Below are 25,210 nucleotides of genomic sequence, written 5' to 3'. Positions count from 1 at the left end.
AGGTGTATTCCTGACCTCATTCTGGATCAGATTATCAGACATTTTGCATGACAGTGCATAAGGGACCCTTTTATGAGTGAATTGAATGCATATTTTCCAAGATATATATGAGGCTTTTAAAAAATATGTACAAGTAAATGGGGAAAATCCGGTTTTGTTTTTGTATCGCGACAGCATCCACAATCCGAATCCGATCTGGATGAAATTCGGTGGTGGGAAAGAGATCCCAATCTTACATGATTGTCACATTCCATAAACATCTATTAAGAATCAACATTTCCTGAAATGTCATCAAGATCTGCCCGTAACCTTTTGAGTTATGTTACTAACAGAAACAAAACGAGCACATACCAACCTTCTTTACTGTTTTGAACTGTTTTTTCTTCCTTTCCATCTTCGTTTTGGCTTCGACTTTTGCCGCCTCATCCATCAGCGGCTCATAACGGTCTGGCAGAAAGGCAAAATGAACGTCTCTTGGCCATTTCTGCCTGCTGTTTTCCTCCGCTAGCCAGTCATCAGTGCAGGCTGTCGGTCATATTTTGCTGTGTGCATGGCAAGTATTTCCTGTTGCTAAAGTTCAAACAGTATTGGTGCCGTCTGACAAATAAAAAGTAGCACTTCCCCCTCAGGCCAGCTGTGCCTTCCACAGATGTTTTGTGCATGACTGGAGGTGCAGTCCAGGATTTGGCATGCAGCCCTTAAAGGCACAAATCCTTCCTCTTCACTAGACTGACAAGTATGGCTTAAAACACTTGAGGGAAACAATGATCATGGGGCAGAATTGATGATGATGTTAATGCATAACAAACATACCAGAACTCTCATCGGGTTTAAGGTATTTAATGAAAATTGAACATGGCTTTACAATGGCAGCTGCTTTTAACCCTTTAAGCGGTTATTTTGGCAATAAAACGAAAAACCTACGAGAGAATATTATTGGTGAGTTTATTCCCTTAACATTTAATTAACTAAACAGAACTCTGCAAATTCTTAAACTCTTTTGAACCAACTTAGTGGAAAAAATTGCAGCACGTAAAATGAACTTTGAACAAAGTGTTTCCAGAGGATGGGGATCAACAGACGACCCCCACAGTGGGAGAGGATTTCGGTGGAATGCTCGTGGTCTCGTTTACCCGAAAGACACAAAATGTCCACCTGGAAACGCTACTGGTCCTCGTCTCCAGTCCTCTGCGCATTGTTCTGCCCGCGGTCCGGGTCTTTGAGACGCAGGACGCGGATAAATTTGCTCACCGGAAGAGAACTGAAAGAAGAAGAAAGGGAGGCGATGTGACCTTAGAGGTCAAACTTGTGCTCATTACAAGGACTTAGCGGCATAGCTAAATCACATGGCATTTACTTAGCTACTCGCATCTATGTCTTAACTGCTTCAATATGCAGCACAAAAACAGATTTAATACCTCATGTTCTGTGGGGTGAGGAAAATGAACTGTCTGTAACGCTGACTAGCAGCCACTTTCAGCATCATGTCCATCGATATCCTCCTGTTCACCATGTCCTGGGTGGAAAAAGCATGCAAATAAGGTCCACTAAAATGGCAGTGCCTTTTTAATGCTATGAAAACAGATCAAGTCAGTTCATCCAGTATCAACAGAGAGCGGCTCTCATTACCATGTAAACATCAAACTCGTCTAGACAGCGGAAAGGTGACTCGGTGATGGCCCAAAGAGAGAGGACAAAGCAGACGGTTGAGAAGGAGCGCTCGCCTCCAGACAGGGAACGCGTGTCATTCAAGCCCTCGTCGTCCCGCTGACCCGGCTGGACCTGCAGACAAGCGGGTGCAAATGAGTTTCAACGAGAAAAAATATCTGTTTTCAGTGCGTCTTCTGAAATATTAGATCCGGCCAACGGCCACCTTCTGAGTCGGCATTAAACGAAGGGCTGAACGTCTTTCAAGGTGTGAAACACCCTCCAAATATCAAAATATTCTGTAATGCTGTATAATTACTAGGGATGTCCCAATCAGGTTTTTTGGACCCCGAGTCAGAGTCATTGGATTTTGAACCGATACCGAGTCCCGACCTGATACGTCTATAATACATAAAAAAAATAAAGACGAGTGAAAAGCGGATCCAAGATGTCTCCCTCGACCCAAGTCAGAGGTACAAAGGAGAATAGCAGAAGCACATTTGGGCTCGCTGCTCAATCATGCCTTTCTTACTGTGATGGAGAGGGTCTCGTTCTTGTGGTCAAAGGTCATATATCCAGTGTAGTTTCTTTGGGCTAGCATGCAATCAAAGTAGTATTTACAGCGGGCAGAGACAAACCTTAAAAAAAAAAGTAAAAGAAGAATACAAATGATCTTATAGTCATATTCTAATAATCTTCTAATATTAAGAGTTGAGGGTACAGACCATTCTCACTTTACTGACCTCCTGAGCTCAGCATAAACCTGGAGCCTGTCGTTCAAGACATTATCTAGACATTTGATGAAGCTATTGAGGTTCTTCATTTGCTGTGCCATGTTCTTGTAGTTCTCCAGAGCCTCACGGTACTGTCTGGGGGGGGGGGGGGCAGCATGATAAAATGTCAAAATGGCAATACACCGAAGGGCAAGCTCTGACATACAGACGGGAGTAGAATACCTCATGACCTCTTCACGGTCCCCCTGTTTCTCCCGCTGGGTGGAGATCTTCACCTTGAGACGGCTGATCTCGCTGTCCAGACTCCTGGCTGTCCGTGAAACCTCCTGACGCTCGGGACAGATTTCAGTGGCCTTGACTATCGATACCTAAACCGTACCATCAATCGATTAGTGGTTGATGAATCACCAAATAAGTATACAGACAAATACAAAATAAAGAAATGTGGTCTTTCTGAAATGAGCTTCTACCTCGAGTTCCTGCTCCTTGCTGGCCAGACTGTCCTCGAGGGTCTGAATGTTGCGGAGGTGGGTGCTGCGCTTCTCATCGTAATGCTTCTTGTGATGTTTGCATTTCAACACGACGTGATCAGTCTTACTCAGCTTCTCCTTTAACGGGGCGAAGGAACAAGTTAAGGAGGTTCTCCTGAGTCCTATAAGATGAGCTACAGGAAATGTTTTCACTGAAAACCGTATTTTTTGTTATTTCTATTTAAATTAGTGACATTAGTTGAAAATGCTCCAATGTGTGCTTTCTAGCCGTTCGCGCATGCAGCTGGTGAACACGCCACAGTGCACGTTGGGGGTTTCTACCTTCTTGGAGTCCGTCTCCTCAGCCAGGGTGGCGATTTGTTCCTTGTACTTCTTGTACTCCTGCTCCGCCATCTCATAGGAGGCCTTGTGCTCCACCATCTGAGCTCGCTCCTCATCGTGCTTAACACGCATGGATGAGATCTTGGCAACAATCTCCTGTAGATCTTCCTCCTGCGGTAGAACGATGACAGCAGCACGTCACTGGAATGTGACCTCATATTTATATTTCCCCAACATGACTAGCGTTGCACACACTCCTTGGTCACATTTAACCAGATTTAACCGGCTACGTGGAGCTACTGAGATTCATTCATGACGTGTACAGACCAGGGGCTGAAGGTCCTCCAGCTGAGACTCATCCATGTTTTTTAAGTCTGTCAGTTCCAGCTGTAATTTCATGGCCTTGCCCTAGAAGAAAAACACACACAGATATTTGATAATCCAGTTAAAAGAAGAGATATCAATTTCATTTGATATTTTTCCATTGGGTAGAATTTACTATAATGAATAAATAATGATGCAATCCAACAAACTGATAACAAAAAAAAAAAGAAATAATTTTGAGTTTTACAATAACTTCAACTGGAAACCAGAGGAAAGTCAGAAATTTAGACCTGACATTTGATATTTTCAACATGGGAGACGTAATCATTAAAAAAAGAATGATAACTTGATTTCTTTTATTTAACCTTCATTTAAAATTAATTGAGAACAGCTTCTCATTTACAATGATGACCTGGCAAGAGGCCCCAGCAGACAAAACATAAAGCAAAAAAGAGATGAAAGGAAACGGTATAGAAGAAACCAAGGCTTGAAGCCAACGGTGAAGAGAGTGCGAAGTTAAAAACAACTTAAATAACTAGACTAAACTGAAGTATATGGGGATAAAGCGGGAGGGAAGTCAACATGATATAATTTCTGTTTAAACACATGAATTGATGGAAAGCTGAGCATTGTAATGAGTGTTGAAGGAGTTCCAACCATTCGCTGCAGCAAAGTGAGAGGAATTCTGGCAGAAGAGAGTGCAGGCTTTAGGAAGTGATAGCATAATGAAATCCCTGAACCTCAGGTGGCTGCTATTAGGGGAAGGTTGCAAAAGGTCGGAGAGGTATTGAGCCGTTTTCCTTAGAAGTGTCTTGAAGATAAGTGAAGGCAGCTCAGTTTATTTTCCATAGACTTGACTTTTTTTCCAGAACTTGTTGGATTGAGAGAGAGACGTGAGAGTTTATCCCTGAAGTGATTGATTTTAGCTGCCCGTCTGCCTGTGTAAAGTTCCTCCCGTCAACAGGAGACTGAGAGGACCAGCCTCTCTGCCAGGTTTCATTTTTTATGACGGCTCAAATCAGCCAGGTCAGCGGAGAACCTGGAGCTATATCGATTCTTGGTGCGGAATCTTTTCAGTGGCGCGTGTTTATCAATAATAGTGCCAAATGAATCTAAAGAAAGACCAATCATCATCATCCATACAGGGAATGATGTTCATTCTCTCCCACATCACGTAGGAAGGCCTGGATATCAAACTTCTTCAGAGAGCTAGCTAGCTAGAGAGATAACCCAAAATAAACGCTTTTACGGTTTCTCTTTTTAATATATTGAGAAAAAGAAAACCTTACATAAACCTAGCCAGCTTTTATTTTCCCTTTCAGATGCTCTCAAAAGAGAATGAAATATGACTATAAATGATCCTTTTTAAATACTTGACATTCTAGTCCTCGTTATTTCGCTGTGCGCTTCGGTCAGACAGAATCCAGACGCGTGTTAAATAAATAATAAGCCTTACTTTGGTCGCCTTCTGCTCTCCGTGGGTCCTCCTCAGCAGTACTTCATTCTGTTTCAGGTCCTCATCCAATCTCTTCATCTGTTGCTGGAAGCGATTTGCCAGAGCCGTGTGGTTCTCCATCTCCCTCTGCAGGTGCCTGACAGACCAAGAGGAGCAGAGTTCTAATCCCAGCTGCCTTGCTACGGAGCGATGAGTCTCGCCGCTCACCGACTCACCTGATCTCCTCCTCAACGTCTCCGGAGAGGTAGTTCGCTCTGCTCTGCTCCGCCGTGTAGCTGCGGTTAGTGAAGATCTGATCGCCTTCCTTTGAAAACGCCTGGTGACAGTTCTGAGGAGGGTTTCTGCCCTGCATCACTCTCCGGGCCTCTGTGCGATTCTACACACACACACACACGTCACACACAGAAGGTATTCTTACCGCATCTTTACAAGATGTTGTTTTACCTTGATGAGCAGAACGGTCTCTATGCCCCTCTGATCAATCAGGCAATTAGCCACGACTGGGTCGTCGATTTCTAGCGCTTGAAGAACGGAGGGGTATTCGGGGTGATTCACGGCCCTGAGACAAGATGAACCTTTATTGATTAGATGCTTTCACACATTCACCATTACAATCGGAAATGTGAACAAACGTTTCGGCCTGCCACAAACATGACTACGTATAGTCTGCTTCTGCATTACAGGCCTGATAAAAATATAAAACGACGCGCTAAAGATGATCGGCGCTATCGCTAACGGTGAACAAAGGCCCTCTAGTTTCCCGTCTGAGGCAATGCAAGCTTGTAAATATATAGATTTTGGAATATTGTTCACCTTTTACTTGTGTCATGGACACGCGGGAGAAAATGGCTGGTGATGATGGCCGGCCTGCGGTTAGTGCGGAGTACCTTAGCCATGAGGGTCTGCAGCACCCTCTCGTCGCCGTGGTTATCGCAGCAGAAGGCCTGCAGCTGACCTTTAAGACATACCTCCACAGCAAGGGCCATTTCTGGGTCCCTCAAGCTAATGAGGAATCCTGTCGGAAGAAAACGGGAGTTTTTTAGATCGGCCTCTGACATTGTTGCATGATTTTTACTCTTCAAAGGCTGAGACATGAGTTGAATCGATGCAAAACTGGGCGCCGAGTCTCACCCAAAGGTCCTCGTGGTCGTTGCTTGAACTGTCCCTTTTTGTGCGCCTCGCTGATGGCACTGAGCAGTGCAGGCAAGTGTTCTCCGAAACGCTGCAGGCGATTGGACCGGCTGCTCTCCATCATCTGCAGGTTTCTTCTGCTGGCATCGATGGACTTCTGGAGCGTCTGCTGCTCTCTCCTGAAGAGAGAAAGAGTCAGTTGGTCAGAACAGACTCCTTTGCCATCGTCGGTGAAAGGATTCACAAACTGGGATTTTTTCTAGGTGCAACACGAAACATAAAATAATGACGAATAATGAAACGCTAAACTCTTCCCACCTCATCTTTCCTTGCTCTTCAGTGACGCGGCTGCAGGCGTTCTGGTACTGGTCAATCTGCTGGCCCAGAGTGGCGATCTGGTGACTCAGGTGTTCCAGCTCGGTCTGCATCTGCTGGACACGCTCCGCCCTGGCCTGGCTCTCCGCTCCGGTCGTCTGACTGATGCTGGAGGGCGAAAGGAAGGAAGGAAGCGCAAAACAAATCTGGTTTCAACCTCGGTGCAACAGAGATAACAAGAACACAAGATCGGGCCGTACCTCAGGTTGAGGTCTTTTATCCTGGATGACAGCTGAACCTTGTCCTTTTCCAGGTTCCTCAGGTTCGTCTTGCATCTGTGCACGGTGAGCTGGCTCACGCACATGATGGGAAAACAGAAATGATAGTTACACAGCAGCTGTTGCAATGATCGCAGCGAATCTATGACTATAAGGAAGTTAGGATGCACAGCATTTCATCTCCAAACATCTTTACTCGAGTTTATCTGGACCACTTCAGAAAGAACTTTGTGGTAATACGTTTAGGTCAGATGTGTCATCCCATTCAGCAGGGTAAACACGACTTCATTTACATGCGAACGTTACATCATCGTAATACTCTTACAACCTTGAATTACTCACGGTGAAAAAATGAAAGTGACTGAACCAGAATGTACCAACCCCAGGAAAGTATTTCCAGAAGCAGTGGAAGCATGGCCTCTCACCAAAATCACAGTCATATCAACTTAACCAGCGTTCCAGTGGGCATCAGTTCACAGGACTAACCAGGTAAGTTAATGCAATTTACGATTTACATTTTCCTCCAGGCAGTTTAGCATGGCAAAGGAGACGTCGCCATCGTTTTGGTTCTGCCAAACAGAACGAAGGCGGGACCCTTCCTCTGTAGCTGGACCGCAGCGTAAACGTTTCTGTTTCAGATGCACCACCAGCGGGCGGGATCCATGCCGATACGGTCTTTGTCACTGCAGTGATTTAACACTGACCTCGCTGGATTTCAGGACAACGTTCTGTTTCTGGACCCCGGCTCTGAGCTCAGCGCATTTGGACTGGAGCGCCGACAGCTGCCGTGTGATTCCATCCAACTGCTCCTGGCTCTGCTTTTGTTTCTGCTCAGCGTCCTCCACCTTATTCTGGATCACGCAGGAACAGATCAGAGGAGAACAAGACAACGAAACACACTTGTGCCATCGTCTTACAGTCTTTACGGCGAAGCCGGACTCACTTTCCACTCCACCACCTTCTCGTCGTATTTCTTTGTAGCACTTCTCTCGGACTGCAGCGTCTCCTTTAACGGCTCGGACTCCTTCTCCATCTCAGCCACCTGCAACATTCAAGATTATTTCACATTTTATTGACCCCGTTTCACAAGGACGTGGTAGTGCGGGAAGGAGGATGAGCTCACCAAAGCCCAAGCCATTTGTTTCTGCAGCTCCTCCAGTCTTGTGTGCATTTCATCGAGCGATGCCAGGCTATTGTAATGGTCCTCCTTCTCCCGGTACTTCCGCTTAAAGTCTTTCAAGCACTGTAACAGCCATGCATTGAAGCAACTTTTCCCTGTTTGTAATTTCTTTTCACCAGATATCCATTTAATAGTAACATTTTCTGACTGGGATGGGCAGGGGGGGGGGGGGGATCATTCCTTTCACAGCTTTATTTCTGTCGTACCCTCTTGACCCTGCTACACTTGGGCAAATCTGATGTAACAAACTGGTTGCATTCGCTCTCCTGTGTTCACCGTGTACAAGAATAAGACTCTCCTGCAGCCATGCAGGAAAGATGAGCATCACTTTTGGTTCACTGCTATGTGCAATTATGATCTCCTTCTTTTCAGACAGCTATTAGTCATTTAACACAAGAAGGAGGACTAATTATTTACATGTTTCTGTTTCAAAATGTAGAATATTTTTTGGAAAAACATTAGAAAAGGAAAAATATTGGCAATTAATAATTACAAAAAGATAGATTGAGACCCAAAAGAACACAAAACTGTAACCGAAGGAGGACCAATTCTTACCTCACTGTGCTGTTCAATTTTATCCTCTGTGATGTGTCTGGTTTCCTTGATGTACACAAAGTCCTCTCTCATTTGTTCCAGCTGGGTAGCTTTCATGAAAAACTGCAAGAGCAATACAAAAAAACGCATATAGCCAAGAAAAACGTCGCCACCCGAAGTTAAAGACACGCTTAATGTCATGCATTCATTCATGCAAAATGACCTTGTATTTGTCCCCATCTCCTTTGGTGTGTAGGAAGTATTTGCTCATCTCTTGAGTGAGGACTGACACGGGATTGTTGACCTGTGGAAAAAAGAACGCAATGAGCCCCACAGCTTCTTATCATAGCATTTACCTTTGTTGCTACAGTTGAGACTTTACATAGCACTTGCCTGTATGTTAAAGTTGTCCAAGATGGACACGAGTTCTTCTTTTTTGTGTGAGATAAGTTTACCTGGAAGAGAATAACAGAGATTCATGAATGTCTAAAGCTGAGAGAATCTCCTAAACAGATGCGTGAAATGTTCATTCACAAAATTTTAAATCTTTGTCTTGCTTTTATTTGAGCTCATTCGCTCTTTTGTTTCGGCTCAATCTAATTTGGTGGGGATTTTCTTGAGCTACAAGTGACTGGAATGAAAATGCTTTTTCAGTTTGACCACAACTCAGAATTCATTTATACTCCCTTGACTATCGAATCAAAAATTAAAAACAATTAAAAACAAATGAGCCATAACTCAAAAGCCTTTACCCGATTTGCTCTTCAGTTTATATGTTCTCAACCCATCGCGTGTTATTCTCAGGTCTACGATGATGGACTCGCCGTACACCTCAGGTTTGTAAGCGTCCCTTCCTTTGTTGCGCAAGGTGATCGATACGTCAGCTGAGCTGTGGAGACAATAAAAGCTAAACGGTGCTTCTCGGCTTTGGAAACATATCTCGTAAAGATCACGACGGGAATGTGGCAGTGCAGTTACTTTTCTCCTTCCTTCACAAATCCTTTAAGAGCTACTCCTCTGTTGGTCGCCTGGGCATTCCCCCCCAAGGCGACTATGAGTGCTGTCAGAATAGCGCTCTTTCCACCTGACAGGTTAGCAATAATGTTAAGGGAGTGGAATAGAAAAGGGGAAAAAACAAACAGAAGATGAGATAAAACAAAATACGATGTATTCCAGAAAGAAGAAGAAGAGCACCAAGTATGTTACGTTTACAGTAAAACATGATTTAGTCTCAATTACAGAGAGGATTGTTAATAACGTACGAGAGTGATGAATGATTTCACTTTAGAAGAAAACTTTAATTTTGCATTTACTATCCATTCATACTTGATTTACTGTCGAGTCAAACAGTAATGTGATGCAACGTCAGATGTCTAAAGTCCTTCAGAAGGAATAACCAATAATTGGTGTCTGCTCTACAGGGAACGTGTCCGTCTCGTTCCGCCAGATAACGTTCATCATGCAATGATCGACGCCGGATTAAAACTATTTTTGCATTTTTTAAGTTCACTTATTGTCACGTGTCTATTATGAATAAAATATGTAAACAGTTTACGGTACACAGACAGACATCACTCATGCCTAATAAAACACCTCAGTCGTAAAAATGGTCTGTGAATACAGGCCTTTATAAAAGGAGGTTTACTACACTATAACTTGAAGCTCCTTGGTTCTGACATCAAAACTAATGTTCAAAATATCTGCACGGCCCTGGGTGACTCATGCGCATGTTTATTTTAGCTGCCTGGGGTTATTTCTGCAGCACAAAGACTGGTTTTCCTTCACCTCATCTCATGATCTGACGTTTTATGATGGGCTGGCAAATAATAAACATCCATCCATCAATGTTCTCATACTTTCCTTAGCTTGCTATGTAAAACAATATTTACAACTTCTGAAAATTCTGCTTTATCCATCTGTGACACATTTACGATATAATCGCGGTAATCTAATGGTCACTATCTCAGATGTGTAAGATGGTAGAGAGAGAAAAATAATGTTTCAAATAACTACAGTATATAAAAGATGAAGAAACGTCATCAATCATCTTGACTATTTCACTACTCAAGCAGCTCGACTCACTTCCATTGTTGCCGACCACGAAGTTGACATTGGAGCTGAACGTGAACGGGCCCAGATGAGAGTGGCACATGAAGTTCTTCAGCGTGATGCCCTCCACGATCCCCGCATCACTCACCACCTCACCGGCGCACAGGGTCTACACGCACACGACCCACGTCACGACACAAACTCATCCTCCAATATAAAAATGCGACATTTAAAACTTCCTATAAAAGTTTGGGCACAAGAATAACGACATGTTTAGCGGTGAAGGCACCAACGAACCGGTTCGCTCAGATCATCTTCCTGGTCGCTGTCGTGATCTTTAGCATCTTCTTCCTCCGCGGTTCTGGCCCGTTTGGGGGGGGTTGCGATGTTTGGGCTGCGGTGCCTTTTTGACATCTTCAGCAAATACGCTGGTTTGGTGGAGACGTAAACTGAGTAAATAAACGCCCTGAATTAGCCGTCGCTGCTAGCATGAGCAGCAGCCAGAACAGCAAAGTGGTGGTTCGCTAGCCCAGGCGGTTAGCAAACGGCATGCTAATAATCTCACGGCTGTCTCGGCAAAGACAGATTTGCATAACAGTGTTGACAAATGAACCGAAAAGGCAGAGCGGCGTCCGGTGAAAGCAAGCCGCCGAACCGAACTAGTTTATCTGGCTGACTACGTCATACAGAGAGCAAAAAACAACAACAACAACAACAACAACAAAGTGCACAGTTTGGGGACGAGCGACGCTCACCTCGGTAAAAACATCAGCGACTGACGGACACGCGCGAGACACCGCGAACTACGGTAATTCGCGCCCAGCATTCTTCTTCTTCAGAGCTGTACATTAACGAGGGCAATTGCGCCCTCTATCGTTGGACAGGAGTCACTTCACTTAATATATGCTGATCCACTGTGACTCGGAAAAAAACTGGTAACATTGGTAACAATATTTCCTTTAAAACGTTTTTAAATGTATTGACAATATTTGTAATAATTGTATTTGTAAATAATTTTCAATGCCAATATTAACAAATAGATATTGAAAGGATCTTAAGTCATGTGTTAGATATTTGAGCAATTTTAGTAATGCATGCACGCTTACAATAGATCGGCCACACCGACACTATTAGCTGCTTTATTTCTATATACGTTATAGTAATCATACACATATATTAATCACACATAAATCATGACACATGGTTAACTGATAGATGGTAGGAATAGGTTAGGGCCCATCCCAGGTGGAGTGTGAAAACGGGGATTATAAAGATCATTGCCGTAGAAAATTCGATAATCTCCTACAGAATCCTGCTTCCGCTTCTGTTGAAGAGTCCAGCCCTGTATTTCCTTACCTCTAATCCTCACCTCTAATATGAGATAAAATAATTGAGGGAAAATGGAGAAATCTAACACATGTGAAAGCAAAAAGTAATTTATCTTCCATTTTCTTTTAAATGCGATGCATGTAAAATAAAGTGCCCACTAAAAGCATAGAAGTGACACAGAAGCCCAGTTCAAACAAAACACATTTTCCAGCCTTGTCAGTGATGGATATTTATTAAATGCAACCTCTGACAAAATCTTCACACAGTTTTCATTTAAATAACTTCGTTGTCATTTATTTGCACAATATTTAGTCACAGTAATCAAGATCTGGCGAGTTTCCTAAGGTCAGGAACCGATTCAGTTTGAACTCAAAGTCAATGGGACGTTCGCTGGGAGGCCTGTAGTTCCCTGTCATTGCTGAGCTCAGGTAGGGGAGGAGTGCACAGTTTTCTTCAAAAGATGCCAGTTTCTTTTGGTACTTCTGTCTGGTGTAGTTTGTAGTCTTGTGATTGAAAGCTGTAAAAATATGAAATTGAATTTATTGGACAGGAAAATGTTTTACGACATTGTCAAGTAAGTACATGATGTATAAAGGAAGAAAGCTGTGCTGTGCTTGAGCTTTACAAATGCTTAAAGATCACATTACGGTATACTCTTTTTCCACAAGTTAACGCAGTTCCCAGATATTTATATTAAATATCCGTGACAGTCTTTGGTCAAAATAGCAAACAGATGCTGCAGGACAGCGTCCCTCTTTTCTGTCTCAAACAGCTCTGTCAGAAAAGCCTTTGACAACAAAAACTAATCTAGATTCATTGCGTGCACGCGCGCCTTGTGCACGTTCCCCCTCTGTGACATCACAGGGGGAGCGATTTCACTTGATGGTTTATTTTGCTGTGTCTGGGTTTGTAATGACCCAAAACCACCATAATAGTGTAGAAACTTGGGAAAAAGTGCGTTTTTCCATAATATGTCTCCTTTAAAACACTGCTTAGGATACCCTGACATCTTTCTTACCTTTCAGGTAAAAGGCTACATAGAGGAGTGCTGATCTTTGTGTGCTCAGGAAGGGATACTTTGGTTTGAGACAACCGACAGCTGTCATGGCCTTGATAATTGCTACTGCCACACCCTGAAGTAAAGAGGATTAACATAATGAAGGTCAGATGCCAAAGAGTCTTTCATAGATGCACATGAAAAGTCAGCTCGAGACAGAATTATTACAGATACTGATATTTTTCCAAATGAGCTTGAGTGTGTGTCTGACTTGTTCCAGGTAACCCAGCGGCGGAAGGGAGGTGAGGGGTGCAGGCTCACAAAGAGGAGGAACCTTAATGGGCAGCTTCTGGTCCCAATAGGTTTCAGGACTCCTTGACAGATCAACAGCAAGTTTTACTGGATAATAATGTGAAAAACTGAGTAAAACTTGTAAAAGTAAAGCATCATTCGCTGAGAAATGTGTGTCAAGTACACAAAGAGATAGCTCTGCACCTCAGAAACTTGTCCTGCTTCTGTTTTGTCTCAAACACGTAGATCTGTTCGCTGTATTGCACAGCAAATTCCATCTTTCCTCGAACCAGGGCTTCATACCTATGGACAAACAGATTTAGCCATGGAGCTGGAGCTTGAAGAGAACATATTAAACAGAGGCAGAGGTAGATTTAAACTTTATTTGAGTGAACAGGGTACCTTTGCTTTCCATCCAGATAGGTGACAGGGCAGAAGCCCTTCATCTCCACTTGCTGTGGGAACCTGTTCTTCACCTGACTCTCAGTAAGCTTTCTTGGCAGCAGGTGCGGTTCTGGAAGAGGGTTCGGGCAAGTAGGAGCCACAAACCGATCTGGAGAGTTCAGGAACCGCTATAGAGAGAGAGAGAAAAGTGCTTCTGAAAAAAGTTGCCATTTGCGTCAGGTTTTTGTAAAAAATACTCTTACGTACACACTTGCATGTTCCAAAAAAGTTTACGCTTTCAAAGAAACCTGATTATGATAACGACTTAAAGGCAGTCAATGTCCGGTACTCCTCCTAAGGACTCCAAGAGGACCGGGTAATCTGCAATGCTGTTCGGCCCATAGGCCGAACCAACAGTGAGACACCTGTCCCTGACCCGAAGGTGCACGGAAGCGACACGCTCATTCATTGGGGTAAACTCCAAGACATAGCTCCAGAAAATCACCTATAATTGCCTTGAATATCTCATTTGCATACTGATGCTAAAGTGTAGGTCCATTATGCTGACCTCGAGATGCTCCGTGCCACACATTCTGTAGTAGTGTCGCCTGTACTCAGAAGCGTGACTCAAGGCTGCAGTTTCAGAGCAGTCCACTAGGTGGTACTGTAGAGCCAGACAGACAGGGCAGTACTGGCCAAACTCTCCCAGACGATTCTGCAGCTGCTTGGGAGTGATGCAGAGCCTGTTGATGCTCGCTGCTTTTCCTGTAAGATACAAACACATGCGGATAATAAGTATATAGCATTTGGTGTAATATTTGATTAAAGATTCGATAAGATTAATGCACTTACTGCTGCATGTCCTCTCCAGGTAGCTGTGGATATATCTCATGCTGATGCTGACCTCCTTTATGATTCTGTTCCAGAGCCACCATTTGCTCTTCAAGCCATCGAGCAGGACCCAGTTCTGATATTCTCGTTGAAAGTGTTGCCTGACATGCTCGACCTCCTCCTTGTAACAGGCGTTACGGTTGTGGAGGATCTCAGAGCTATCAAGCGTCAGGTGAGGCCTACGGTCAGAAGAAATTTTGATTTTGTAGTTTTTTAATATTTTAAAAGCTTTTAAATGTACAATTTCTGATTGTTCTGTGTTCTCTGACTTGTTGAGTTTCATCTTGTCCACCTGGCCTCTCTTCAGGACTTCCACCGTGTCCAGCTCCATCTCAAAAATAATCATGGGCATGATGCACCAGGATCCCAGCAGCTCTGCCTGCTTAAGTGTTTTTGGATAGCCGTCCAGCACGTACCTGGAACACCAAATAAATAAAGGTCGTTTTCATGTACATACACACCCACCTCTAAGAATATACTTTTTGTATTGAAACATTGATTACTATAAAGGGGTAAATAAGCGACACCCCAAAGCTTACCCCCGAATGCTGGAGACTGAGCTCATGAGCGCCACCTCCAGACACTGAACGGCCAGTTCATCGGGCACAACGAGGCCCTGTGAGAGATACGTTTTCATCTGGACAGCCAGATCGGTGTGCTCCTGAGTGTTTAGGACCGTACGCATGACGCCTCCGATGGAAAGCCGGGCCAAGCCATATTTGTGGGCAAACATCTGTGCCACTGGGAAGTGATAGAATCAGAAAATGAGGACGAGACAGAGAGAAAGAGAGAGATAAACATTTGAGTCCTGCTTCTGAGAAGATAGCTTTGTAGTTTCAGTCTTACCAGTGGTTTTTCCGGATTTGGGAGGTCCAACCACAGCCATTTTGATGGGAAGGGATGGGCAGGGCTTTGGCTGTTTGAGGTACTTCAAGGGGCTCAGCATGAATGTTTTACGGTTCTCCTTAGACGCAAAGAAGTAGATGTTCTGATGAAAGATGAGGGGATAAGCGGTATTGAGAGGCCACTGCAGAGACTGGATCAAATCTCTCTCTTTGTATTGCTGTAGGGGATACATATGGACAAAACCATGTTAAGAGGTCTGCTGATTAACACGCACAAAACAAAAAAAACAACAAATATTTCTATAACGTCTTAAAATAGCCTAATTATGACCCAACCTTCACTGGGTCCGAACAGCCAAAGGCACTGTGGAGCTTGTAAGAAGAGAGCAACAGTCTCTGTGCCAGGGCGGGTGAGATTGGTTGGCATTTCTGGAAGAGCGACTCCCTGTTGGACACCCAGGGCTGGACTTTCTGGAGCAGCTGGTGTCGCACCGTCTGTAGCTTACGAGACGCGCGGAGCGTCACTTGTGGTATGTTTTGTTCGCTCAAAATCTCCTGGCCATGAAACAAAGCAGAATATATGAGATAAAGTATAATATCTGATCCTAAACTATTAAGACACCATAAATCATTATAGGCCACACTTACGTCATTACGCCAAGGAGGTTCTTTTTTTGACGGCGTTTGTTTTTGTTTTTTTAGTAGGATTATGGTAAAAGTGGTGGATGGATCTTGCCAAAAACAAATCTGAAGATAGGTCTTAGTCTAACTTAGATCCCAACCCATTTAGAGAGCGATCTGACCCTACAGATATGCACTGTCATGCAAAATGTCTTCTGGATCTGACCTAGAATCAGTTAAAAATGCTGATTCACTTTTACTTGTCACGGTCGGTGTGTAAAGAAACCAAGAACAACGTCTAACCTTCTGATGATGATCTGGATCACCATGTGGATTGTTGTGAACCCAGTTGTGAGGGGTATGAGCTGCTTGGCGGAGGTTTGTACCCTCCGAGTGCTTTTCTGTTTAAATTATGTACTTGGAATCACAATATAATACACTTGAAGGTCTGAAGGTGTCAATCAAGGCCAAATTAGAATCAATAAAAGTGAAGGGATATCGGCGCGTGAGGTTCTTCACTGGGTTTTGCATCTTCTTACCATCACAGGAATCAGGCTGTTTTCATCTATCAAAAAACGCTCCTCTATCTCGTTCCGCAGCCTCTCGGATGCTGCGTCTTCAGACTCCTCATCCTCAGAGTCCTTGTTATCTTCCTCTAAAGGAAATTCCTCCCCCAGCAGGTCCTCTATCTCATCCTCTATGCCACCTGCAGCTTCGTCCTCGTCAGAAATGGACTGGAGGGTGAGTGGAGTTTGGAGGAAGGGTTTGGTCAGGAACAAGTATAGAGACAGAAAAACGGTGGACATTTTGAGTTTGCTTACCTTTGCATTTGTTGCCTTAGCGACCAGCTCTGCCATCAATTCAGCTCTTCTTTTAGCAATGCTCTCTTCCTGAACCAAGGGTTAAGCTATAATTGAACTTGATGCTCACACAATCGACAGCCAGCAGGAATAATGGTTGATAACAGGGATTCACCGTAGATAATGGCACAAACAATTAATGTGAAAGTCAAAATTCTCTTGTGCAGAACATGCTGCGCGTTGTTTATTTCACTTTTTATGCCAAATCACTTACCCAGTTTTTCTTACGCAGCTCATGACGGAGCGCTTGCTGCCGTTGACGCCGGTCGCGTCGCTCATGCCAGTTCTCGAGGTGAGTTGGCAACAGACGCTTCTGAACATCTGAGGCATCGACTGCCATGATGACCACGAGGTCAGGGAAAAGCTGCCGCTGCAACATGTACCTCCTCAGGATTGTGAGGGAAGCCCTCTAAAATAAAGCCTGCAGATCTACAGGGAGGCGTGTGTCAAAGAAAGCAAATGCTTTATGTTGCCAGATGTTTACAAAGGAGGGTCAGGACTGATTTGTTTGTGGGCGTGTGCACGTACATGTACGGCTCTTCTTTCCAGCATGGTCTCAGAACCATGTCTAGTATTTGTGGACTCAGTGGATCTCCAGCAGATAAGTAGGATTTGATGGCATTTTCCTCATCAGTGAATGCCACTTCCTGCTGTGCGCACAAAAAGCATCGTAAATAATTCCCTACAACGTGATGCAACAAACGGCGTTAATCCCGTTACAGGGAGTCTTTGTCCAACCTGACCTCCATGTCATCGGAGAAGGCGGAGATGCCCTCCATCTCTGTCTTCTCTTCTCCCCTCGCTGCCTCATCAAAGTCAACCTCGTCGGCATGAGGTACCTTCTGTTTTGTTTTAGCAATGATGAGCGTTTGAAGTTGCTCCCGGAACTGAACATAGAAGATGCCGAGCTGCTGGGCCAGCCACTCACCATGAGTGGTCTTGCCTGACCCTCGAGCCCCAAGTAAAAAGATCCGCACTGCAGGAGGCTGAGAAATAAGAAGACAGGAAAATGATTATGGATTGTTTTTTATTCCCTTTATTGAGACTTCTGTGATATTTTTTCTTCTTCTGATGTCAGTTTCTACCTTAAGAGGAGCTGCTTTTGCTACAAACTGTGTGGGGTTTTGAAGGAAGGCCCCCATGGCTTCTGGGGTGGAGAAGTAGGATGTCTTCTCACGGTACTTTGCGGCAAATTTGTCTGTACAAGGCCACAGGATGTTGTCGTTTTTTAAAGCCACTGGACAGAAATGAAGGGTATCGCCTAATAATCTCTTGGTTGCTGTGTCCCCCTGATTTAATTTAGAGCAGGAAGAAGATACTGTTGATATATTTTCTTTATCAAAATGTGACTGACTAGATCAGTAAAGTCAAAAAGTTGTTTTTTTACTGACTGCATCCTCCTCCTCTGATGCGTCATTGTCGCTGCTTCCATCCTTTGCTCTCTCCCATTCAGATAAGGCAACCATATCCTCTGCCTCCTCCTCCATGTCTACCGCCGACAGCTCCCAGGGCACATGCTGGTAGGGTTCTTCAATCACACGCAAAAGGAATTTGGACGTTGCTTTACCAAATATGACATTGAGTAGAAAGAAATGGAGAAATCCTAAATGAGCATACTCATGATCATTGCCAATTTCCTAATTGTACAGTAAAAAACAACAACAACAACAAAGCAGAGGAAAATACTAAATAATACAAATATTAGTGTGCCCAAAATCAGTTAAAAATTTACAGTGTTACGTAAACTCAAGACTCCAATACTGAGGTTTCGACTCACTCTGCATCTGCAGGATCATCTCTTGAAGCAGGTTCTCAGGACTTTTCTCACCAATCTCTAGTATGGAGAGGGTGAAAGGTAAACCTGGCTGCATGTGCTCCCATCCAGTCACAAAATCTTGGAGCTGTAGTTTGTAGTCAGTCATCTCCGGACCGTCTGGGTAGCCTGACTCCCAACAATCAGGTAGAGTCACTGCTTGAGCAACACAGATGAGAGTAGGAGGCAGTGAGCATTGAAGATGGAGGGAATAGTTTTGTCATTATTTTCATCACATAGGACCTCAATGAATATTCCTATCCAAAGTGAAGTATCAGTTTACTAATTAACTAATTAGACATAAACTCCTCAGCGGAGGTAATAATGAGGTAGAGAAGAGGCCGTCATGAAAAATGTCTCATCCCCACAGAATGAGGCAAAATTTAATGTGCAACTATGAAGAGAAAACAAAAAAATGCTACTAAAATATTGAAAAGTATTTTTGATCTTCTCTGGGGGAGAAAATAACCCAAGTTCATTCATTACATTTGAATATTGATGACAAACATGTTCCCTCTTGTAACTGAGTTTTTTCATTTCTGGAAACAGCAGCAAGTAATGAAAATTGCTCACCTTCTCTTTTCGTGTCAGGACCTACAGGACTGATGGCGTCAGTCTGTTCAGGAATTTCTACAAAAGGGATAGATGGTTGCTTTTAGACTAGGATCTGAATCTGAATGCCTTAGCGACTTTAGCTTCACACAGACAATAATAATAATGCAAAACCTTCTGTCTCTTCAGCAACTGTCCCAAGATTTGTTTGCTGTTCTGCAAGTCGGGCTTCCACTTCTGACGCTCTGTGGTTACTGAAACTGAGAGAACGCTTCATTAACAAAACAGTCCCAGTTATAGCGACTCCAGAAAATATACCTAGTCATTACACCTTCACTCACAAGGCCTGGTTCTCCCTCTTAGATTGTTCATCCTGCATCCTTTTGCTTATGGCAGCATCCACACTCTGCTTGTTCATCTCATAAAGTCTCTTCAACACTGTGAAACACATTAAAATGATACATGAACGCTCTAATAAGAGTCATATACATAGAGAGAGAGATTGTGTGTTTGCTGTCTACCCTGACTTCCATCGCTGTCTCTAAGACAGAAGAGGATGTCTGGCACGATTCCTGATTGCTGTAAAATATCCATTTGGGAGACATTCTTGGGAAAATTGTCCAGCACCCAGCCAGACCTGAAACCTGCATCAATGTCGATTTCTTCGATCTGTGAAATCAGAATTATTGAATCGCCGCTGCATCTACAGGAAGTGACATCTCAAGCTAAAAGCTAATCAAACTATAGGTAGGCTATAATTTGGTCTCATAGTGACAGAGTTGATAATTAATATCAAATATAATAAAAAATAAAGTTAATTTATAAAACATTTGAAAAGTTCAAAAACAGTCATAAAATATTAGAGAGGAAATGTTTGGTATCCCAGTAGAAATAGTGTATCGGACAACATGATGACACATTTTAAAAACAGAAATCCTGTGTAAATGCAGCTATGCTTTAGGTTTTAGACCAACCTCTTTAACATGCGACTCCAGTGCCTGAATATACAAGCCAGCAGGAGATGTGCTCACATGTTTGGCTTCTTCCAGAGCAGCAAGCACGATGGCTTGTACCTCTGGATGCTCCTCGTTCACTAGGAAGAACAAGCAGGAGCAAACATCTGAACGGAAGTGCAGTATATATACACACTCCAAGAAAAAACCCACATAATCGCTGCTAGGTCCAAAGTTACGGGACACAGCACAGCAGGACCAGAACACCATTTTTGATGTGCACCACAAACTATGTGAAAACTTTAAAGAATTGTTCAGTTATTCAGGTTGAGTATTTTTAATTGAACTAGACCCTAAAATGAAAGAAAAACATTCACCGGTATATACCTTACCTTCTGAAGAATTAGTTTCATCTGATGAAATAAAGAAGTAGAACATTAATTCTGTGTTTGATAGGAAATCACATGTTCAAGAATACACTTATAACATAAAATAATCTCTTGCACGACACATCATTATTACCAATGAAAGCTCAACTTGCCTGAATCCTGACTGCCACCCTGCTCTATTTTCATCTGGATACTCTCTACAGCAATCCGTGTCGTCTCCTCTTTGATTTTCCCGAGCCTCTCCTGTTCAGCTTTGGCGAGAAGCGGCTGCACCAGAGCCTCCATATCAAGCACTGATGCAGTGTAGTGTTTAGCTAGAAGATTACATAGAGTGCTCTTCCCTGCCTGTGGCGGCCCAATGATAGCAACTCTGCAAGGCAGTCGGGGCATTGGAGGGAGTAAATACCGTCGGGGGTTTGTGGTGAATTTCCCGAGGGCTTCCTGAGACGAGAGGACGTACAGTTTGTCCTGGAAGCTGCACACGAGTGAAAACGATGGTTGGCATTTTCCTCGAGTCCTATTCAAAGCTATAGCACTTATTTCTTTCTTGACAGGAGCATACATAAGATCACCCACCCCACACACAACTCAGGTTTTCCAGGAATGACCTTGCCCTCCTTCAGAGCAACAGGGCAGGTTTGGCCCCAGCGACTTCTTCTCCATCTGATGCCAGGGGCCACTGTCCTGGAGGAGGACATAACTCTCAGCAGCTCCTCCTTGGAAAAAAATGGGGAAAATGAATTTACTAATTACTCTACTTTACTTATTAACTCAGGAGGGGATGCATTGACATCACCTGTGTGTGTAATTTGAATGTAGAATTATCCAGAAAGTTTGAACCACTTGAGATTTGAACCCTTTAAAGCCCACACCATGAAGTAATTGTCAGAACACTCTAATTTTAATGGAACCTTCTGACAAATTTGTCAAAAAACATAATGTTTTATGTAAGTGCTCTGATTTATGTAACTTTTGCAAAATCCGGATTTTTTTTATCATCTTTTTTTTGGGGGGGGGGGGGGGGGGGGGAGTTCAAACTTCTAAATTAAAAGTCTCAAAATCCTGAAAGGCCATGCGTTTCAAATATTATATGGTTGGCAATAAAGGGTTACATTAAATATGAATATATGGTCATAAAGGGCAGACCGGTTCAAAGTCCACTGGCAACTCTTCATCATCAGTCTGGTGGAGGAGGACTGGAACTGAAACACGGTTTATAGCCAAGGATCCAAGACGGGACAGAACAAACTAGAGACAAAAGAATCAATAAGATAGTTCAGTTTATGTATATAATTTAATTTAGCCAAAAAGGAAATTGCTGTTTCAAAGCTAAGCTAATTTAAGATTAATACTGAATGCTAATTAAAAGCTTTACAATGGTGACCAAAAATAAATAAATATAGATATATATAATTAGCGAGCATTCATAACACAACATCAAGTAATTCAAAGTTTGTAATACTGTAGCATTTATGTCATTTATTCCTAGCATCTTTACTGAGTGCAACTCTTCAGGCGTTTTGTTTCCATCCAGCTCCAACAGGTAGAGTGGATCGTGTTCCATCATGTAGTCCTGTAAACACAGGAAATAATGTAGAAATGGCTTAACAGAATTTACAAGTAACCAAAACTGCATATTTTATTTCTATACTGTATTTAGTAACAAAATATGCTCATTAATATATGCATACATCTTTGCATTGGAAAGCACACTTCCTTGAAAACACTGGCTTCACTTTTCAGCAAACATGTTGGCATTTGAAAAACGCATGAGGATAACGTAATGTAAGTGCAACCAACACTGAAAGCCAAAATGAAAACGGTTCAAAAGTCAAAATATTTTGAATCATTATAATAAAAGTCACTCCGACTGGAAACATGCGCTTTGTGATACTATTTACGATTATTTTGTTGTTGGGCGAGACTGGTCCGCCCACAAAACACTCCGACTGGAAAGGTCCATCCACAAAATGTTTACATGATTTAAGCACATATTTCAGAGCTGATCTGAAACTAATGTGACCGGAAACAATTCAAAGAAAGCATCCAAATTTATATTACATGACAAATTGTACATTTCAATTATAAACTGGATTCATGTCAGGCATGAGATTAGACTTCTTAATGAAACGGGAACCTTTCAGAATATTAGGAGCCCTTTATAACTTACCTCCAGCGGTCTCAGAATGGTATCTTTGTACATGTGGATTCTGAGAAGTGCATTACTCTCTAAATTCTCTGATGTCCACACCATCTGTTCAATGGTGTCCTTTTGGAGTTCTTCACCAGGCTGCATACAAAAGAAAAAAAATCTTTTGATACAAAATGTTAGCTTGAGAGCTAATTATTCAAAGCGCAAGTTTAAATTTGTGACTTAAACTTGTTTCTAACTTAACGGTGGAATGTGAGAAAAGATTCGACTGTTCATACCATCAAAACCAGGTTTCCCATATACTAAGGACAAGGAACAATAAACACAACTGTGTTTTTGGTCCATACCCTCTCTTCTTCATCCTTATTCTCCGTCTGGCTAAACACCTTCTCACGCTGCCACTGATCCCTGCTGTACAGCTGTGCTGTTCCTGGGTGCTGCTTCAAACCTGACAGCCTTTGGATAAGATCCTTGTCTGAACACTGGTGGCGGATGGGAAGTGTTAAGTCGAGTAACCATCAATCCCAGGTGTCAGAATATGATCTTTCTATTTACTTTACTTTACTATTTACCAGCTGCTGCATTGAGCAATGCACTGTAAATAGAGGACGTGTGCAAACCTTGATGTTGACGATGAAATCCGGCGTGAGTTTGAGGTTTTTAATCAGGTCAATCTGCTCTTTAATCTTCAGACATTCTTCTGACATGAATGGCAAGCAGCTCAGTACGTAGCCTGTATTACAACAACAACATGTTTGTTTTTTTCAGTAGATGCATGGCAGGTTATGGTGCACCGTGCAAACAGTTAATCTGAGCTGAAGCAGAATAAGCAAAGTTTAGGAATGGGATTTACCATAATGCTGCACATCTGTTGAGTTCAGCCTGGCAACAATCAGCTGGAGAAGCATGTTCTCAGGTACACTTCTCCCTCTGGATAATATTTCCAGGAGCTGCAATGGTCAGAATCACCCAATCATAAACTGCACATGCGTGTGTGTGTGTGTGTGTGTGTGATATGATATGTGATGGAGAAGACATGACTACAGAAGGTGATACTCACCTCTCTCCCTTCTTTTGTTTCATTTTTAATGTGTGCGTTGAGCAGATCTGTATCTGAAATATAACCACTGGTGAGAAATATCTGAATTATGTGAGGGGGGGGGGGGGGGGGGGCAAAAACAAAAAATAAAGCAATTGTACTACAAACCATCAATTAATATACACTTCCAGGACTCTGCAATTTTTTGGGCTAAAGTGGATTTGCCCACACCCTGCAACAAAGAAAGATAAAATGTTATCAGAGTGTTACAGGGCAGGTTGAGACCTCCTGGGCAAAAAAAAAAAAAAAAGAGAGGCATTATTTATCTGATATTTCTCTTCTTTTAGAATGTAACAAAAGAAAAACAAGTGACCCTTAACACTTCAGAAAAGAGAGTTGATAGTTTGAAACCTTTTAATGAATCCTGCACCAACATATCAAAGACGACCAGACTTTAAGGCCTGGGGACTGAATGGGGCAAAGCATCAGGGCAGAGAATGCCTCTCAAACCATTACTTTATGGCTTTGACCATGTGTGCTTGTTGAAAATGGCCTGTTTTCGTTGCATCAGCTCTCCAACGCCAGATACAAAACAACTACCAGGCATTGAAACGTGTTCAAATATTTATCTCCTGAGAAGTATTGTATCGATGTACTGTATAGCTGCCAGGAAACACGTCTGACTGTGTCGGTGATGCAACCTGTGTTTCTGTGTGAGAGAGAGAGAGCTTAAACAACTACCGGTCTCCCAACGATGATGAAGCAGGTGGGCTTGGCGAGAAGTCTCTCCCTCTCGACCTCATCTTCCATCAGGCTGTCTGTCAGGCGATCTGTTTGAGTTCATTAAAAGTGAAGAGAGTTTACCACAAGTCAAAAGTCAAAGCATAACTTCATTTAAACATTGCAACATTTAACTTAAATTGTGAACTGTCCCAACAAAGTCTACATTTCTTATTCTTGTTATTATTATTCATTATAATTATTAGTAATGATAATTACTATCATATTTGAAATGAAGTATAAAATCCTCACCATTACTTTGGTACATTGTTATATCCTCTATTGAATTACGTCGTTCGTGGAAAATAATAATAATATTTTTTTATATCCTATCAGCAAGTAACGCTGTATCGCTTTCTCTCACTTGTGCAGCCGAGCGACCCGGAAATGTTCGCCAAACACTGTTACCATAGCAACAAGCAAATGGTCGGTGGGGTTGCTTTTTCATACTGTAGTTAACGATAACGCTGGAGTGCATTCGTGGTTTCTGAACACCTTTATGCACCTGTAGTAACTTTATGTGAACGACATTAAGTTCAGAGCAGGCGACCGCTCTGCACTCATTTATTATTGCGTTTCGGTCTTGTGAGCTTTTTGACCATGCGAGACACCGTATCAGCTGCGGCCGAGTGCTCTGCACTCATTTATTATCGCGTTTCGGTCTTGTGAGCTTTTTGACCATGCGAGACACCGTATCAGCTGCGGCCGAGCGCTCTGCACTCATTTATTATCGCGTTTCGGTTTTGCGAGCCTTTTGACCATGCGAGACACCGTATCAGCTGCGGCCGAGCCAGTCATCACAGTCACCTGACTGAACACTATTTGTTTTGCTCACGTATTAGCTGTGGATGCTT

The 25,210-nt window shown here is 42.9% G+C and overlaps 2 protein-coding genes across 2 annotated transcripts; both read right to left on the bottom strand.

Moving 5' to 3' along the window:
- Nucleotides 1–830: 830 nt before the first annotated feature.
- LOC137915065 (structural maintenance of chromosomes protein 6-like) lies at nt 831–10,874 on the bottom strand. Its single transcript, XM_068758551.1, has 26 exons — nt 10,758–10,874; nt 10,494–10,629; nt 9,390–9,495; nt 9,164–9,300; nt 8,805–8,866; nt 8,635–8,715; nt 8,433–8,534; nt 7,821–7,940; nt 7,641–7,739; nt 7,402–7,548; nt 6,680–6,768; nt 6,423–6,587; nt 6,105–6,283; nt 5,787–5,988; nt 5,418–5,532; nt 5,189–5,349; nt 4,974–5,109; nt 3,521–3,601; nt 3,194–3,364; nt 2,852–2,989; nt 2,604–2,749; nt 2,391–2,516; nt 2,180–2,285; nt 1,630–1,782; nt 1,419–1,516; nt 831–1,261 (listed from the first exon to the last, which is right to left on the bottom strand). Exons 1-26 carry the CDS (start codon nt 10,872–10,874, stop codon nt 1,165–1,167), a joined length of 3,270 nt encoding a protein of 1,089 aa, XP_068614652.1. The 3' UTR covers nt 831–1,164.
- Nucleotides 10,875–12,097: 1,223 nt separating this feature from the next.
- LOC137915064 (adenylate kinase 9-like) lies at nt 12,098–24,624 on the bottom strand. Its single transcript, XM_068758550.1, is given in 36 exon segments — nt 12,098–12,306; nt 12,808–12,922; nt 13,058–13,160; nt 13,282–13,380; nt 13,480–13,649; nt 14,030–14,226; nt 14,314–14,531; nt 14,622–14,768; nt 14,892–15,093; nt 15,199–15,415; nt 15,534–15,752; nt 16,358–16,552; nt 16,640–16,708; nt 16,893–17,058; nt 17,060–17,107; nt 17,207–17,664; nt 17,764–17,967; nt 18,070–18,206; nt 18,456–18,647; nt 19,065–19,121; nt 19,218–19,297; nt 19,385–19,481; nt 19,565–19,712; nt 20,018–20,163; nt 20,538–20,860; nt 20,962–21,101; nt 21,532–21,633; nt 21,884–21,958; nt 22,556–22,675; nt 22,867–23,019; nt 23,158–23,270; nt 23,391–23,487; nt 23,598–23,650; nt 23,745–23,808; nt 24,318–24,406; nt 24,609–24,624. Coding segments are annotated over 36 exon segments (5,238 nt in total).
- Between the last annotated feature and the right edge of the window lie 586 nt (nt 24,625–25,210).

The sequence above is a fragment of the Brachionichthys hirsutus genome, unplaced genomic scaffold (assembly GCF_040956055.1).
Source record: "Brachionichthys hirsutus isolate HB-005 unplaced genomic scaffold, CSIRO-AGI_Bhir_v1 contig_317, whole genome shotgun sequence".
Taxonomy (NCBI): Eukaryota; Metazoa; Chordata; class Actinopteri; order Lophiiformes; family Brachionichthyidae; genus Brachionichthys; species Brachionichthys hirsutus.
The sequence above is the reverse complement of the archived record's forward strand: the minus strand, read 5'-3'. Positions and strand labels throughout refer to the sequence as shown.

What these genes read in the sequence shown, in the direction of transcription:
- LOC137915065 (XM_068758551.1), bottom strand. Translation starts at nt 10,874, where the DNA reads ATGTCAAAAAGGCACCGCAGCCCAAACATCGCAACCCCCCCCAAACGG. An exon ending in TGGACAACTTTAACATACAG is followed by an intron (nt 8,716 to 8,804) that starts GCAAGTGCTATG and finishes TTTTTTCCACAG; the next exon opens with GTCAACAATCCCGTGTCAGT. An exon ending in GAGATGGGGACAAATACAAG is followed by an intron (nt 8,535 to 8,634) that starts GTCATTTTGCAT and finishes TTGCTCTTGCAG; the next exon opens with TTTTTCATGAAAGCTACCCA.